Here is an 18,215-nt window from a genome sequence, read left to right on the forward strand (position 1 = left end):
AAATTATTTTAATTTTCTTTGGGTTGCCTGCAGGCAACTCGAAAATTTATGGATGTCTTCTACAACAGGTGGAATTTCGACGTTTAGGCAACGCAACCACACAACGCGAGCAAGAAGCGAAGTCGGAACAGCAAAAAAGTGTGTTGGTTTGCCGGAGCGCGGAGTTGTGCTCAACGTCGTGGATGGCGATGGAGGGCACCTTGCACCCACATTGCAACGGCTCGTGCACCTGTGATGTGTTGAGAATGAGACAAAGCAGAAAGGCCAGTGAGCGAAAGAAGGGGGGGGGGTGGCAGTTTGAGAAGGGCAGGGATGGCAGAGGAGTACTATCAAGCACGCAAGCAAGCAAACAAGCAAGCAAGGAGAAGAAAGGAAAAGAAAGGAGAAGAAAGAGAGAAGGAGAAGAAAGGACGAAACTCATAACACAAATGCACACAAACAAACACACAAACACGCACACAAACAAACACACAAACACACAAACACACGCAAACAAACAGACACACACACACAAACAAACAGACACACACACGCGCGCAAACACACACAAACAGACACACACACACACGCACACACACGGCACTGTGCCTGGATCTGGGTGGCCACGCAGGAGATGATCAGGAACATAGCTGGACCGGCCACAGGTTGCGTTCATGTCCGCCGTCTGAAACAAACAACACCATGTTCCATTGTCAGCGTGTGTTGGTGCGCACGAAGAAGGAACGATGCAGCGTGTACAGAGATGACTCGCACCGCGTGTGACGCTTCCTCCACCAGCGTTGCAACGGCGCCAACGTCAATCGCTGCAAGGGAACACAAAATCATCGCAATCCAAGAACGTCGTGAGCGCAGCAGCCAATTGCGGGTCGGTGTGCACTGTGCCGACATGGAAAATGGAAGCCTCTCATGCATGCACACAAACAATGGGTGCGCGCACGATGGGACGGTGTCATGAATCAATTGGAAGACGTGAAGAGGAAGGGGTGAAGGAAGAGGACTCACGTTGCTCGGCGCTGCCGTGTCGATCGAGATAGTGATGCAGCGGCACCAGCACATCGAGCATGGTGCGGTCACCTTGCTGTGCGCCGCCATACTTCATCACGGCATCAATGCCTGGCGTGATCACAAACCACGGCAACGTCAAGGCAGTGCCATAACAACAAGCGCATTCTCTCTCGAGTCATCAATCAGTCACACACACACACACACACACACACACACACACACACACACACACACACACACACACACACACACACACACACTGCACAGCAGCAACCACAGCACGCACCCACCTGCGGTGAGGGCCATGGTGACGAGACTGGCCAATGGCGCGCGAACAACATCGCCTGAACGACAAATAGACGACAGAGAGCGGTGACAAGACAGGACGCAGAACAGCGGTTCAGCAAAATCACAAATATCAGTCACAACCCCTGTGTATCCACACACGCACACGCACACGCACACGCACACACACACGCACACGCACACACAATGGCAGCTGCGACGTACGGTCATTCAAGCAGCTGGAAGCAGCTGCAAAGAAGATGCTGTACACGGCACCGGATGTGCCGCCCATGTTCTCCTGTGCAATGGTGGCCTGTGTGACATACCACAATGTGTTGTGTCAAATAAGGCATGAATGGCGCTGTTTCAAACCCCTTGACGTACCAAAGGCTGCAAGTCACGCACACATTGCAGATCGCAAATACACACATACACACGTACATACACAAAAAACACACACAAAAAAAAACAACACAAAAACACACGCACGCACGCACCAGTTGTTGGAGGAGCTGGGCAGGGTTGTGCAAAGCAAGGCGGCCAACTTGTAGCTGCTCGAGGACGCTACGGGCGCCCTCGGTCATGGTCGTGCCGCAATCGCCATCACCAACGATGGCATCGAGACGAGACAGCTCGGGCTCACCGGAGAACAGCGCTTCGCATGCACCTGAGATGAAGTAAACCAAAGCGCAGCACACCACATTGCGTCAGAAGCATGACTTTCGTGTCATGGTGTCACTAGCTTGGGTTCAGCCGTTGCATTTCTCGACCACAACGATGACAACAACATAATTCCCCTTCAAACACAAGGCCTTTCCCAAAAGTGGCTGCAAGCACCTCCTTACCTTTGATTGCTTTCCCAAGGAGGTCGGTTGAATAGGAAATCTCGCTGGGAGTGCGCTGCAAAGCCGTTGTCTCTTCAGCTTCGCTGCTATGAGGGGCTGGGACAGTTATTGGCGGCTCATCACGTCGAACAACAAACTGTTTCGTTCCGCCCAGCAATGTCGGGCCAGGCCACGCAGGAGCAGTCGTGGGCGCATCCAACCACTGTACCCCCACGAACCATATGCCGCCATGATCCAGCCAGAACACGAGCATTCAGGACAAACGTCAGCGTATGTGAGACTGTGTGTGTGCAGATGTGTGTGTGTGTGCATGTGTGTGCATGTGTGTGTGCATGTGTGTTTGCACATGTGTGTGGAGATTGAAGCAAGTTGTTTCATGTTGAAAACGTGGAAGGATGGGTATTTGCAGGTGCACCTGACCTGCTCAAGCGCTTCGGCCGGAAGAGCATCAAGATCAAGGAGCGTAAGCGACACACCAGCCATATTCATGGACCTGCAGGTGTGTGTGTGTGTGTGTGTGTGTGTGTGTGTGTGTGTGTGTGTGTGTGTGTGTGTGTGTGTGTTGCGTCTTCAGGAAAGCAAATTGCAGGTGTGCCATCTGGATTTCTGCTTGCTCGTGAGTGGCCCACACACATGTACAGGCATTACAATCTCTCGGAGGCGTGCTCTCAGGCAGACGTACGTCATGAATGTGCCCATGTACACGCGCGGGACAAAGACGCCAACGTCTTCAATCAGATGGTCCAGAGCCGCCATCGCAGCGACGCCAAGCTCAAGCTGGGACGTGGCTCCAAGGTTGTTGATGAGCAGTGCATAACGAGACACGTTGCGTTGTGGTTGTGTCATGTATGCTCGATTCTCATCTGCGCGGGGACGAACATGTGTGCGCATGTGCGCGTGTGTTTGTGCATGTGCGTTTGTTTGGGGGAAGGAAGTGAGTCACACACACACACACGTACATGCACACGCAGACACACGTGTGTGTGTCTGCGTATGTCGTGCAGGCGTGGCCGTGCTCTCGTTTGCAATCATGGGCATGGAATTCACAGCAATCTTGCCTTGGTTCAGCATTATGTCGAGGAGATCACGACAAATGGCAGACGCGGACGTGAACGGAATCTCTGCCGCTCCGCTCTCGCCATGGATGCCAACACCTGATACGAATTAAGGGCGCAGAGCAGAAACGATGAGCACCTGATGTGGTGGTCATGAACCACGTTCAACTGTCAGATTTCAACTCTATGAGCGCGCGCGCGTGCGTGTGTGTGTGTGTATGCCAGCTACAGCTACGTCATGTGGTGACCAAATGCGATTGAATGAAGCCATGTTATTCCTCTCCCCCTCACCGATGCCGCAGGTTCCTGGCTCAAGGTGAAACGACGGCTGGCGACCGGGAACTTGGCACGGAGACAAGGCCACACCTGCGGTGCCAAGTCCTCGAGACAAGTGTGCAGCCGCGTTACTGAGTGAAGCGAGGTCACGCCCAGCCTCTGCCATTGCTCCGAGCACTTTGTGCATCAGCACGGTGCCTGCGAGTCCACGCCGCCCGGCCTTGGACTCTGTGACATGTTGCGTGTGTTCATGTGGGGTGGGAGGTTGTTGTCATGCAAAGGTCGCGCAATGAGAATAAGACACAAATTTGAGGGTGCACACACATGAGGATGCACACACACACATGAGGATGCACACACACACACACATGAGGATGCACACACACACACATGAGGATGCACACACACATGAGGATGCACGCACACACACATGAGGATGCACACACACACACACACACAACACACACACACACACAACACACACACACACACACAAACATGAGGGTGCACAGATTTCACCCGGCATACGTACACGAGTACACACGAACATGCGTGCATGAGCATGAACGGCACGAACACGCAAGCAAATACAGTGTGGCATCATGGAACGGGGCAACGAACACAACAAAGATGAAAATGGTGGAAACGCACTCTCGCGTGGGAGGGCGCAGTCGTCGCCCACAATCACCATGTCCACGAGAAGCCCTTCGAAGCGCGCCTGCTCCACAGCGAGCCCAAAGTTTAGGCGATCCCCCGTGTAGTTCTTCACCACCAACAACACACCCTTTGGTCCCGCGCACCTGGTTGTGACGAGAGTGTTGGAAGGGAGCACAGCATGCTCGCAGCGAGTAAGAACACGCTCACATCAACGCCCATGATCGGCACGTGGCATTGGAAACACCAGTGCCCATAGGCACACATATTGATACACTGTGACTGACGCAAGCGTACAAACACTCAGACACACATGCGCACACACTCACCTCACTCACGAACAACCATAGACACTCACACACACACACTCTCTCTCTCTCACACGCACAGACACACACACGCGCGCGCATAGCAGCCACCGTAGACACTCACACACACACACACACACACATCACAGCCACCACAGACACACTCACACACGCATGAACGTACGCTCGAATTGCTGCAAGGACGGCAGATGTTGGTGGGGAAGCAAACACATCCCCTGCCACAGCAGCCGCCAACATCCCGTCTCCAATATAACCAACGTGTGCCGGTTCATGTCCACTCCCTAGACAAGGGCACATGCAAGCGCCGTGAAGGAAAGTTGTTGGGTCAGTGGCATTCTGACAGCGATACGACCTTCCCCTTCCCACATGCGCAGCGCGCATGACAAAGCGTTTGCATTGACAAGATCAGCCCGTACCGCCACCAGAGATGATGCACACATGATCCTGCTTGAACGTGTCAATGTCACTGCGCACCACAACACGGTGGCCTGAGAAGCAGAACAATGCACGAAAAGAGGAGGGAAGGGGATGAGCACAAGGTGTGTACAGATACAAAGAGTGTGGTTGCACACTCTTTTGCACACACGCACATACACACACATGTACGCCTGTGCAAGACACACAAACACGCACATGCATATGTATGCACGTGCAAGTACCTTTGAGTATTCTCAGGCGTGGGTCTGCGCGCACAAGGCCGTGCAGAGCATCATCCACAATCTTTGGGTCAAGGTGTTGCGCGTGGGCCATGTAGGGTGAGAGAAGACTCGGACACAAAGTGTTTTCTGACACGCACACACACACACACACACACACACACACACACACACACACACACACACACACACACACACACACACACACACACACACACACACACACACACACACACACACACACACACACGTACAGCGGCTGGAAAGTCGACGAGCTGTGGAATGTGTGGATGCTTTATAGGGTGGTGGTGCTTTGCCAGGTCTTGACCACTTTCGGCTCGGCCATCCTCATGACACGAGGAGCACACACGGCGCAGCACCCACGCCGCTGCCGCTGCCACACTCACAAGCCCAGCAACCATCACGTCAATCAATCAAGCCACAAGCAAGCAACAAGTGAAGAAGCACAAGAAATGCAAACAAAAGCTGAATTTGCCTTGAAGCTCTTTACGCTCCTCCACTACACTGAAACGCGCCAACACCTCAACACGGTCGAACACAGGCGTGCAGACGTCTCAGAGCGCGCAACACGTGAAACGTCACGCCTCAAGCGCGGCACTGTTCCCCTCCCCACCTCCAGCGTCCCTTCCCCCACACCCTCCTTCGTCAGGTCAATCGTCGTCACCCTGGTTGCAGCAGTTGAGAAAGGAACAACAAGAAGAGCCGCCACCGCGTGCGCGCTTTCGTCTGCGCTTCTCAGCTTTCTTCCACTCTTGAAACGCAGAGAAGAGGAGCCGCGCGTGTGCTGGGCGGACGCCGTCGGACTGGAGCAGCTCCATCGTCAGGTCACCGCTGTCAATCATCACTTGAAGCGTCTCGAAGCTGTGTGCGCCAATCGAGAGCAGGGCGTCCTTCACGTGGTCCAGCAAGCCTGTCTCCTGCAGCCAAATCTCAAAGGCCGTGTCCAACTGCAGCATGTCCTACAGTGTGTGTGTGTGTGTGTGTGTGCGTGTGCGTGTGCGTGTGCGTGTGCGTGTGTGTTATTGTGTGCGTAATTGTGCGTGTGTGTTCGCGCGTTCGTACGTGTGTGTGTGTGCAGGATCAGCTACACAAGGAGTCTCTCAAACTGCTCCATCGATCCCATGCTGTAAGCAACTCATCGGTCCACATTGAATGCGCTCAAACCCCCAACGAAACAAACTACGGCTCACCTCAGCGCCATGTTGGCGCAGTAGTTCCACGATTTCATCCCGTTCATTCTGCTGCGCCACATACATGGGCGTCCATCCCTGTGGCCAAGTCAGCAAGGTATGCACGTGTATATGTGTGCGTGTAAGCGTATTGTGTTGCCATCAACATCGTGTGATCGTGAGCAACCAATGCACCACCTCTGTATGCGCAATGCGCGCGCGCGTGTGTGTGTGTGTGTTTTCCCATGGGCATGCGGTGTCCCGGAACTTGCAGTGCAAACCAGCCAAGCAGACTGAAAAGCAACGTGCTGATGTGCGGACTGACCCCGTGATCCCTGGCGTTGATGAGTGCACCGTGTCGCAACAGCGCCTTGACAACACCAGCGGCACCCTCCAAGCAGGCAAAGTGCAATGGTGTCCATCCCTGACGCACCAACCAAAGAAGCATCACATTCTCAGCGCGGTGAGTGAGGTAGCCCTTGATCATGCAGCTCGCAAATGTGACATGCACACTTCAAGCATACGGGTCAGATACGCACATTTGCGTCGCGGCAGTTTACGTTTGCACCGTGCTCAACCAGGAGCTGCACTGACATGTCACTGCCATGTACGCTGGCAGTGTGGAGTGCCGTCCATCCCTTGGCATGCAATGATAAGTACGTGTACATGTGTGTATGGGTGAGTAAGTGTGAGAGTGTGGGGCGGTGCGTACGAGGAGGAAAGGGACAGGCAGACAGCAACAGGCAGCGAGAGAGAGAGAGTGTGTGTGTGTGTGTGTGATTCTTTTGTGTGTGTGTGTGTGTGACAGACATGAATGGTTGTGTGAATCTTGTTTCCCAAATCTTACAGCATCATTCTTGGCATGCACATCAGCTGCGTAGCTCAGCAGCACGCGCACCGCCTTGTGTGAGTTGTACTGGCTCGCATCATGCAGTGGCGTGTCGCCCTAAAAACAAGCACAGATGTGAGTAGTGCACCCAACGCATGTTTGTGCGTGTGTGTGTGTGTGTGTGTGTGTGTTCGTGTGATCTTGTGTGCACGTGCGAGCGGAGAAGACTAGGGTGCACATGCTGGGTGACAGTGTTCCAGCGTTCCATTAAGTCTACATACATGGGTGGTCGCATGTGCAATTAATTGGGTTCATTCACAGTCGCACATTCGCAAACTCATGCTTGACCAATCTCTCGAGACTTGTGCACAGTGCGAACGTCCACGCACCGTTGGATCCCTCCCGTTGACGTCTGCTTTGAAATCAATCAGCCGCCTCACAATCTCGCTGTGGTTGTAGCGGGCTGCAATATGCAGCGGCATCTTGCCCTGTTTCGCAAACAGAGCCAAGAAGAGGCATCCGGCGAATGAAATGGGAGGGGGGTGCAACCTTGTCAAATTCCAAGCTCGAGTCATTGCCTGCACTTCACAGTGACTAGCAGTGTGCATGACACGAGCACACAACGGGGGGGGGGGGTAAAGGAGTACGAGTAGACGTTACGACGGTACCCCCCCACCGAACCCGACACACACACACACACACACACACACACACACACACACACACACACACACACACACACACACACACACACACCCCTTCCACAAACACGCCCTTAAATATTCGCACACCTGCACACATTCGCTCTTGCGCACCTCTGTGTTGGCTTCATTCGGGTTAATCCTGTGCTTGAGCTGGGATAACGCGGCCTTCAGGTCGCCTTCTTCGCAGGCAATGTGTAGAGACTATCGTTGCACAAGGTGGCCCAATGGCAAGGTATGACGGCAATGTGCAGTGTGAGCACGGCAGGAAGACTGGGCCACACCAAGCGCTGGGAACAGATGCTGACGCTGGGGCGGAGGCAAGCACTAGGAGCCCAGGCTGCCTCACCCAACAGGTGCACCCAACTCACATGAAAGGATCGAGGCTGGCTGAGGAGGTAGATGACGTCGCAGCGGTTCGCTTTTCTCGCACGATCCAGTGCCGTATTTCCCTTTGGTGTAGAAGGCGAGCGATTTCATTGGGTTTTAGCACAGTATGAAGGTGCATCGCTACACCAAATGACGACTGCGATGTGGGCCACACAATCCATATTCACATTCAGCAAACATCCCCCACAAACTCACGTCTCGGTCTTTGATGGCCGGGTCGGCTTCATGCTGGAGAAGGAAACGAACAATGTCGCCGAAGCCCTTGAAACTCGCGTCGTGCAAGGCTGTCCCGCCCTGTTTGAGTGGGCGCGTGCACAAGCGTGGTGTGAATGGATTGGGAAGGAATGCCAGAGGAACAGGGGGCGGGGGATGGGCCACCTGTGTTCCCAATCACACTTTGTGACTCACGTAATTGTCGCGGTGATTCACGTCTGCGCCATGATCCAGAAGGATCTTCACCAGGTTGAGGTGTCCATTCCAACATGCATAATGCAATGGCGTGCTTCCCTATGAACGGAACAGTGGTATGTACATATCGCGCGTGTTTGCGTGTGCGTTTGTGTGTTTGTGCGTGTTTTGTGTGTTTTGTGTGTGTGTGTGTGTGTGTGTGTTTTGTGTGTGTGTGTGTTTGTGCGTGCGTGCGTGCGTGTGTGTGTGTGTGCGTTTGAAGCATGAGAAGGTGGTGTAGCCGTTGGGTGATCGACAGCAGCGAATACAAGCAATACCGCACATGAACATTCGAAAAAAGAGTAGCATTTACAATCTGGCGTGTGTGCAACACACAGGCACAGAACACGAGATGGAAGGCCGAAGGCCATGCCACTCACGGTCTCATTTGCAGAGTCGACGAGAGCTTCCTTGTCAAGTAGCAATGCAACGATGGGCTCGCTTCCCACCACACACGCATGATGCAGCGGTAGGTAGCCCTGCCATTGTCGTGTGTGGTGTGTGTGTGCGTGCGTGCGTGCGTGCGTGCGTGCGTGCGTGCGTGCGTGTGTGTGTGTGTGAGTGTTGCAATGCTGCACATTTGAACCATTGGGAACATGATGACTGCGCGACTGCGTGACACACCGAGCGTCTGCTCAAACCAAGCAGTGCTAAAGGATATGGAGACTCACGTAGGCGTCACGCCGGTTGACGTTGGCGTGTTTGGAAATTAACTTCTCCGCCGCCTTGACGTTCCCATCCCGACATGCCCTGTGCAGCGGGGCAAGCGCTTGCATGTGTATGCGTGTGCTTTGTGCTGTGTGTGTCTATGTGTAGTGTACTGTGTGTGTGTGTGTCTTTGTTGTCTGTGTTTGTGTTCTGTTGTGGAATTTGAGTTTAGCGGCAGGAAAATTGGCTCTCTTGTTGGCTTTGGACTGCTGCTCTTCCTTCTATGCTGACGACATGATGTCCGACTCAGCACTTTCAGCACTTTCCCTCACGTTTTTGGGTTGTAGGCGCTGCTGCAGTGTTGAGACTGTGAGAGCAAACAAGAGCAAAGCCCCACAGTGCCGAAAATTGAACACAGCACTTCAACTTTTCGCAAACGAACCCGACCAGCCACCGCCGCCGCACCGCACAAAATAACGGCAAAGAAGCAACAACAAATCCCCAACGACTACCACCAATCAAGCAAGCAAGCATCGCCTCAACAACACACGTCGCCATGGACTCGTCCTCACCCGCACGCGAAGGAATGGTACGGCGTGCTTCATGCAGGAACTCGATGTGCACTGGATGGGGTAGAAGAACCTTCTTGCGTGCGCTGAAATCTCTCCCTGCTTCGTTGGCTCAAACCTCACGATCGATGTGTGTATGTTGTTTTGGTGGGCTGGTTTGTTGTTTGTCTTGATGTTGATCGACTGGTTGGTGACGTGCACACATGGCATGACACCGGCAGGTCAAGGTTGTCACCTCCAGTCAGCGCCAGCAGGCCATGAGCGAACTTCAAGGCGTGAGTGCCTTCTTTTCTCTTTGGTTGATTGAGCGTTGACTCTGCGGTCGTCAAATCTGCACCGCTCAGCACCTGCTCACTTGCTTGTGCACTGTGTTGCTGTTGTGTAAGTTGTTGTGGCCACTCACGGTATCCTGCCTATGCTATTTGATTTGCTGCTGATCTCCTGGGGTGAATGCAGCTGGAATCCTCCTTGGCTGACGTGAGATCGTCCATCGCAGAGCACTCCAAGATCCTCAAGGAGCTCCGCACAAAGGAAGAGCGGCTGCAAGAGGAGATCTTCCAGTGCAAGCAGCGCGTAAGTCTCCTTTTGACACGCCAATCCGTACACAGCTTGCACCAGGGTCATTCAACCTATCCTGCATTTCTCGTGCGATGTCCTTTCTGTCATTGCCACACACACACACACACACACACCCGCATACACGTGCACGCATGTATCCACGCGCACATGCACACGCACATACATACACGTGCACGCATGTATCCACGCGCACATGCACACGCACATACACACACGTGCACGCACGTATCCACGCGCACACACACACGCACACACACACACACACACACACACACACACACACACACACAGGTGCACGTTATTGACACACACTTTTGCATTGATGTATCAAAGTGTTCACCCTACGCATGTTCGATTGCACCCCCCCCCCCCGTTGTAACAGTACTCGATTGCCCAAGACCACGTGTTCCGCAGCAAAGTTGCCCAGCTTGAGGTAGGTGGGTGTGCATTTGTGGCTTCACAAGCTGCTCTTTGTCGTGTAGCTGATCATTCGCCGCCGACACATCGGTTTAGGTGCAAGGTGCCCGTCACAAGGACATACTGCCCTGATGCTAGATGCATAACCGCTCACATCTGTGTTGCCCGTGCGTGTGCCGTGTTGTCTCTTCAACGAAACCAAACGAAACCTTACCACACACCCTGCAGTCGGCGCTGGAGAAGCAAGACCTCAGCATTCGCGAGCTGCAGGCGGCATACGAGCGGGCTGTGGCCGAGCGCATGAAGATCGAGGACGAGTTCAAGCAGGTGCGATTGTGTGCTGTAATGAGCGCTGTTGTGTGCTAGTGTGGTTGCGGTGTGCGTCATATGATTGTGTGCATGTGACACTGTTCACCATCGTCTTTCACACACGCCGTTCTTCTGTATGCTGCTCCCGCGGTGGGATCACAGGTGATCAAGCTTGCCTCTGGCCCAGAAGCTCTCAAGAAGCAGGTATGCGCATGAGGCGTGCTCACCTTCACACAACGCCGTGCGCATTTGTACATGCACAGAGCACACACACACACACACACACACACACACACACACACACAGAGTACATTTATACAGTACCCCCACCCACCCACACCACACACACACACACACACACACACACACACACACACACACACACACACACACACACACACACACAAGCACGCACGCACGCGCACACACACATCACACATACACAATCACGTGCACTCACATATTTTCACACCTCACCTCACCACACCCATTCCTCAACCCACCAACCTGTTTCTACCTGCGCCGTGTGCGTTACCAGCAAACCGGCGAGGCCGCAGTTGCGACGCGGTATGAGCTGACTGCATCCCAGGCCGTTCGCTCCGGTCGGAGCCAAGATCCGCTCGCACAGGACCCCGTGCCCACCGTCAACCGCTTCAAGCACATCCACGAGACACAGACGGGCCAGCCCTCGCGCCGGTACGCGTCCACCATCAACGATCTCGGAAAGAGCGCGCCCTCCCCGTTTGTGCACGACGAGGAATACAAGGTTGTTGGCAAGCGCCCTGAAGGTCCACGTGACTTGGGATCGGCGCGCTTCTCGGACTGGCGTCGTCCTGGCTCGCGTGCACAGCAGCCACCCGGCGGCCGCTCCCAGATGAGCAACATCCTCGGCTGAGGCCTGCTGCCATGACATCATGGTGCATGTTTTGTCTTGTGTTCGTACTTGTGTGTGTGTGTATGTGTGTGTGTGTGTGTGTGCGTATTTGTGTGTGCATTGGCGTTGTGTAAGATGAACATGAGTGTGTGTGCGTGTGCATTGGTGTTGTGTAAGATGAACGTGTGTGTGTGTGTGGATGTGTGGATGAGTATGTGAGTCACTTGTTTGCATTCTTTGCGTGTGTAATGTGTGACTGCCAGGGATTGTGTTCACGCTGTGTCTGTCAGAAAAAGCCCTCGGCTTGTGTGTTGGTTCTTGCCTCTTGTTGTTCGTCTTTCGTCAATGCGTTTTGGTTGCTTCGAGCTGCTTCTGTATTTCATTGTGGTGTTGCCTTTAGTGGCCCCGTTGTGTTGTTGGCACCCGTGACACACCTGCTACCCGATTGTGTCGCTGTTGTCGTGGGCCGCCACGCGGCTTTTGCGATGCCTTGTTTGCTGCTGTTTGTTTGTTTGTTTCTCGTGCGGCTGCATTGTGTTCATCATTACTTTGCTCTTGAGCTCCCGTTGGATAAGGAAGCACACCGTTTTTTGTTTTTTCCTCTGTTGCACGGGCTCAGTATTGTTGCTGTTGTTGTTCCTCGCTACCGCTCACGGTACTCAGCCTTCACGTCAAATTACGGCCTCTGTTCTGGGCACGTGTGCATGTTCCGAGCAATGAAGACCCTTCTGATGACACCTGTGTACGCAGAGCAACCCCGTGTCTGCAAACACTATCATGACACAACAACAACAACAACAACAACAACAACAACAACAACAACAACAAGAAGCAGGAGAAATCCGTTTATGTTGTGTTGATACGATGCAATGTGACAACACGGTATGGTGCGAACAAGCAGTAGCAAACAACGTGCGTACTTGCTTAACACACAAGTCAGTCCCTAACATGGCTTCTTCAACATGCGGCCAAGCAGTGCACAATAGCGGGTATGAACAGAGCAGGCTCACAGTCATGTACGTGCATTCAGTGATAATTGAAACCAAGAAGCAACAAAAAAGCTCGAACATCGAACGTAGTGACAGAGGAGAAAAACGTGACGGTCCAATGGGCACGTTCGAGGCTTTGCACAAGTGGCAGCAGTGGGCGCGCTAATCGTGACAGTGCAACAACAAGGTAGGGATTGCCAGGGCGATCTGCTGAATCACGTGCACAGCACCATCACGACCGCCACACAACACTGCAGCAACAAATCGCCAGAGAGACAAGAAACAGGAGCGCCCAGTGATCATAACAAAACAACACTCCTAGTGATGAAGGCGAGGTGTGGTCCCGAAGCTCTAAATGCCACAGCAATAAATACACAAACGTCTTCTTGTCCATCACTCTACACCATGCATGACACAGCCAAGACACACAGGTGTCTGTCTGCAAGCACTCCAAAAGAGACAGCACACACACTCTCTCAAAACACACGCACCCACACACTCTCTCAAAACACACACACTCACACAGCACATGCACGCCTCATTCACGCCTCATTCCGTGGGGATTGCATTGAGGCGCTGGCGCACTCGCTTGCTGAACCCACGACGAATCAAGTCGGGTTCCTGCACCAATTCAGCAACAACACAAGTGCGTGTCGGTGTGCAATGTATGTGAGAAAGTGTGCAAGTGCGGGTGCGTGTGTGTGAGAGTGTGTGCATTCAAAGAGAGTGCAACTGGCCTTTAGAGTCGATGACATGGGCATGATTTGTGAGCATCACGTTACTGGTTGTGTCTGTGTTCACTTGGGCATGATGCAGCACAATACGTCGCTGTGTGCACTCACAAAGAGGATGGTGGAGATGAGATCGCCTCCAATGAGCCGGGTCAGCTCAGTTTGAATGCCACTGTCCACAAACAGCTGGCGTAGCAGATTGCCGCCTGCAATGTCACACACACATGCACACGCGCACACACACACACACACACACACACAAACACACACAAACACACAAACAAACATGCGCATACACACACAAACAAACACACATGCACACACATGCACACAAAGATTAGCAGTCAATCACCCATTGACCTGGGGTACTGAGAACGCCTGCGACACTAACAAAGTGCTCGGCTGCAAACATCGTGTGCATTGCGACAACAGGACAACGACGCAAACCCACTTTCGGTTCGGACGAGTTGAAGTGTCATGCATGCCAGGTTCCGCGCCACAATCAAGTGTGTTTTCGCTCTGTTCCACACGTCATGTCATCGTCCACCAGTGTTGAAACGCCCAAGTTAGAGCAGAGCAAAAGGCGTATGAAACAGTCAACACTGACAGCCGCTGGCATGTGTGTGTGATATGAACCCTTGATGTGGGTTTGTCTGGTTGCACACAACAGACTTCGAACAGGCGTGGCCCGTGCACTCACCGAATAACGTCGCCTTTAATCTCGGGGTATTTGTTCAGCAGCGTAGACAGCAGCTTTGTTGCTCCAGCCTGTATTCAGTTAAGTGCACAATACAAGAAAAGCGAATCGTTCGCATGCAAGCGCATGTGCGCGCGTGTGTGTTGTGACGGGGCGTGACAGTGCGTGTTAGAGACACAAACACGATCGACAATGCGTGTGGCAATTGAAGAAGGGTGGTAGTGTACATTCTATTCACACACGCACCCTCATTTGTCAACACCCACACCCTCATTTGTCAACACACACACACACACACACACACACACACGGTGCTTGCAAAACGAACCGCTGTGTAGTCGAGGACATGCATGGTGTAGGAAGTGTCTGTACTGGCAGCGCCAACGGGCGTGCTATTGCTCACTCGCGTGCTACGACTGCTAGTGCCACTGCTTCCTCTTCTGTGTTCTGGTGTTGCGCGTGCGGATGGCGTTGTCGTTTGGCGGGCAGCAATCATCTCAACGAGTGACGTGACAAGCCGCTGTGATCAGCAGCAGAAGAAGAGAATACAGGTACAGACACGACACGTGCGTGTAGGCGTGTGCGTGAGTATGTCCTCATGTGAGTTCGCTCATGTGAGTGCATTTGTGTGCGTGAGTCAGTGCTTGAGCCGCCATTCTTGTGGGTGAGAATTCGTTGGTGTTACATATGCACCTCGATGGGCACACGCGTCAGGGTGAACCACGAGCACGAAAACAACAACAATGGAGAAACAAATTACCGGCAGCATGGAGGGATGCTTCTTCAAGAGAACGAGAATGAGCTCTTGCCCTTCATATGGGAGTGAACAGGTTCGACAGAGAGGGAGACAGATATGAGCTGGAAAGAGAGTATGGGTGCCATCACGCAACCTACATGTATGTGTAACTGTAACTGAAACTGTAACTGCCTGTTGTTCACACACGCACACGCGAACGCACCTTCGCTTTGGACCTCCAGGTTGGTGCTGGACAGAATGACCAGATAGGGGTCAAACTGCTCAATGAGCGGGGCGTTTGGTCTCTGCGCAATTCACAGTAGGGGAATCTGAGTGAGCTGGCATGATACGAAGTCACAAACCAAGCATACAGAGGGTGTGGTTGCGTTGTTGTAAGACGCGTTGTCGCCCTGTGCACCAGGAACAAGCTTGAGCAAGTGATTTGCGCGCACACACAGCATCAACTTACGTCCAGGAGGCAGCGGATTGCAAACACGAAGCAAGGTCGAAGCTCTGGCCCGTCGTCCACAAGATCGGTCGTGAGGTGACGCAGAATCGTGTCCATCATGTCTTGGTCCACTGCAGGTTTCAGGGCGTGTGCAAGATGGCGTGAGGTGAGGAAGCAGGACAACAATGATGCGCCAGTGTCTGTACTCTCCACAACGGACCTGCAATTGCACGGGGCCAACATGTAATTGCACATGTGCATATATGCACACGTGCACATACACACATATGCGCGTACATGATGTACGCACATGCACACATGCACATACATGATGTACGCACATACACAAGCCATACAAGACACACAGTACGAAATAAACACGCACACGAAACACATACACACACGCGCGATACACGGCGCACATCGCAGTACCTGATCCCATCTCCACGAGGAGGCGTTTGCCTTCTTCAAGAGCGCTGGGCGAGATGGTGCGATACATAGTGTTGATGACGACACCAATGCCTGATGTGACAATGCAGCAAGAGCGGTAACAGCAGGGCACAGGTTGTAGTGAGTCATGTGTGACAAGTGTATGCTGCGGGGGGGGGGGGAGGGAGGAGGGTAACCGATCATGCACCAGTGCCGCGCCTGGGATGGGCTCGAGTCAAGAACGTACTTGGCGACTTCTTGATCACGTTCTGAAAATGCGGCCCGGAGCCCACGATACAGCGCAGCAAGCGCAGCACTTGGGCATGGGCGTGCTGTGTGGGGTTGTGGGCACACGTGGGTTGCAGAAGTGACGGTACGTGCGACGTCGGGGACATACATACATGAGCATAGACACAACGCATGTAGACACAACGCATGTAGACACAACGCATAGACACACACACGAGACATGCAGACACAACGCACACTCACACAGCATACACACACGTGCACACACACAGACACAGCGCACACTCACACAGCATACACACACTCACTGCTTGTGTTGGCGACTGCAGCATGTCCAGCAACACAAGGTGACCTCCAACTTCGATAAACTCCAGCACATACTTGTGGCTGTGTCGTCAACACATGCGCAGCACGATATCCGTAAGATGGGCTGACGTACAACATCAACACCACTGTCAAGGACTACATCACTCACGAAGCAACACAGTGTAACATACCCGCCAGTGGCTGTTAAGAACGCAGCCAGAGCCCTCAGCTGCGATCTCGCACAACTCTTGGGATGGCTGTACCTGAGCGTGTGTACAGGAAAGCAAAAAACGTGAATGCGTTGGCAAGTGCACGTGAGAGGACGTTGTGCTCCTGGAGTCATAGTGCAGGGTGCTTACTGAGCGTAGGTCACTGGCGCCTTCGCTGGTGCTGGTGCTTGGTTATGACACATTTGCATATGTGTGTTTGTGTGCAGGCTGAGTTTTGGCCTGCTCGGCTTCTACTTACGTGAGACGAAACCAGGATGTAACGCGAGCGAAGAAGAGGCTGGCCGAACCAAAGAACTCGTGCTCCAGCTGCGTGGCAGAGTATCCTTGACAGCGTTCGTTGAAGGTGGCTAGAATCCGTGCTCGCTTTGCCCCATTTGCCTTATTGAACCAAATCATAACAACACAAGAGTGTCAGCACACGTGTACGCAACGTACAGACACAAAATATACACAGAGACACATCTTTGGCGCTGGTTACGGCGTGGCATGCTTGTGTGATGCACAAGACATTCTCACCATGTCCCAAGCGCGGAGGCGCTGTTGCAGCAGGAACCCATCTCGTGCTGGTTTCTGCCACAGTTGAGGTCGTGCGTGTGTGAAACGGGCAGGAAGGGTCAATCAGGGCGTCCATATGTGTGTGTGTGTGTGTGCTTGTTGTACGCAGCACGCAGCAAGTAAGTCCGCACCAGCCCTCATCGCTCGTGCTTATTCAAATGCAACAACCTTGGTTGCACCGTGAAACACATGCAAATCAGCGAGGGTGTGTGTGCGTGTGTTGTGGATGCCGTGCATTACCTACCTGGAACAGAGAGGGTCCGCTTCCGCCTTTTGGAGATCGGCTGGTGAGGAGCTGGGACTCTGAGCGGGCGCTTCGAATGCTGGCCGGGCTGCGGCAGCTGGAGAGGGAGAAGCTCCTTGATCTCCATCGCTGGGCTGGCCCGGAGGAGGATGTAGACCCGGTGGAATCAACAGAAAGACGTTCGAGCAATCGCGGGGAGAAGTGTCCACTCATGGCTGCTCGTCGCTCCTGACATGCAGACTCAAGGAGAGGCCAGAAGGGCAGCCAGCCTTGGGGTGCGGGTCGGCGATGTTGGCGATGGCCGCTGCACCGGTTGACTCGGTCAGGCGGTGTTGGTATGTGGGTGCGGATGAGCTGCGGAATGTGAGACGTCCACTTGTCCTGTGGTCGTGGGATTGAGACTGGCGTGCTGTTGTTGTGTTTTCTTGGTGGGAGCAAGTTCACTCGTCACCAAGAGTGCCCGGCGAATAACAACAAATTGCTTTCTTCTGACACTTGCGTCTTCATGATGTGTGTGTGATGTGTGTGACGCCACACAGTCAT

General features: G+C 53.4%; 4 protein-coding genes across 4 annotated transcripts; 1 reads left to right on the forward strand and 3 right to left on the reverse strand.

The window, feature by feature from the left end:
• Positions 1 to 170: 170 nt before the first annotated feature.
• PTSG_01816 (dihydroxyacetone kinase) lies at positions 171 to 5,527 on the reverse strand (the record flags this gene model as incomplete). The annotated part of the gene is made up of 17 exons (XM_004997739.1): positions 171 to 229; positions 589 to 664; positions 754 to 803; positions 1,003 to 1,113; positions 1,296 to 1,349; positions 1,516 to 1,603; positions 1,788 to 1,957; positions 2,136 to 2,337; positions 2,556 to 2,628; positions 2,818 to 2,993; positions 3,183 to 3,289; positions 3,482 to 3,694; positions 4,118 to 4,266; positions 4,613 to 4,730; positions 4,866 to 4,937; positions 5,109 to 5,169; positions 5,360 to 5,527. The coding sequence occupies 17 exons, from the start codon at positions 5,525 to 5,527 to the stop codon at positions 171 to 173; spliced, it is 1,947 nt and encodes a 648-aa protein (XP_004997796.1).
• A 249-nt stretch (positions 5,528 to 5,776) lies between these two features.
• PTSG_01817 (uncharacterized protein) lies at positions 5,777 to 9,438 on the reverse strand (the record flags this gene model as incomplete). Its single annotated transcript, XM_004997740.1, has 9 exons — positions 5,777 to 6,085; positions 6,317 to 6,394; positions 6,621 to 6,719; positions 6,835 to 6,933; positions 7,143 to 7,241; positions 7,514 to 7,612; positions 8,411 to 8,509; positions 8,624 to 8,722; positions 9,334 to 9,438. 9 exons carry the CDS (start codon positions 9,436 to 9,438, stop codon positions 5,777 to 5,779), a joined length of 1,086 nt encoding a protein of 361 aa, XP_004997797.1.
• A 247-nt stretch (positions 9,439 to 9,685) lies between these two features.
• Positions 9,686 to 12,795, forward strand: PTSG_01818 (uncharacterized protein). Its single transcript, XM_004997741.1, has 7 exons — positions 9,686 to 9,899; positions 10,101 to 10,154; positions 10,336 to 10,452; positions 10,841 to 10,891; positions 11,104 to 11,202; positions 11,347 to 11,388; positions 11,723 to 12,795. The coding sequence occupies exons 1-7, from the start codon at positions 9,867 to 9,869 to the stop codon at positions 12,077 to 12,079; spliced, it is 753 nt and encodes a 250-aa protein (XP_004997798.1). The 5' UTR covers positions 9,686 to 9,866; the 3' UTR covers positions 12,080 to 12,795.
• A 95-nt stretch (positions 12,796 to 12,890) lies between these two features.
• On the reverse strand, positions 12,891 to 18,178 carry PTSG_01819 (uncharacterized protein). The gene is made up of 15 exons (XM_004997742.1): positions 17,673 to 18,178; positions 17,390 to 17,443; positions 17,112 to 17,251; positions 16,835 to 16,906; positions 16,646 to 16,724; positions 16,336 to 16,420; positions 16,092 to 16,181; positions 15,681 to 15,790; positions 15,435 to 15,516; positions 15,236 to 15,285; positions 14,804 to 14,995; positions 14,479 to 14,546; positions 14,230 to 14,297; positions 13,890 to 13,984; positions 12,891 to 13,668 (listed from the first exon to the last, which is right to left on the reverse strand). Exons 1-15 carry the CDS (start codon positions 17,883 to 17,885, stop codon positions 13,597 to 13,599), a joined length of 1,470 nt encoding a protein of 489 aa, XP_004997799.1. The 5' UTR covers positions 17,886 to 18,178; the 3' UTR covers positions 12,891 to 13,596.
• Positions 18,179 to 18,215: the final 37 nt, after the last annotated feature.

This window comes from Salpingoeca rosetta (assembly GCF_000188695.1).
Source record: "Salpingoeca rosetta unplaced genomic scaffold supercont1.3, whole genome shotgun sequence".
NCBI classification, from domain to species: Eukaryota; class Choanoflagellata; order Craspedida; family Salpingoecidae; genus Salpingoeca; species Salpingoeca rosetta.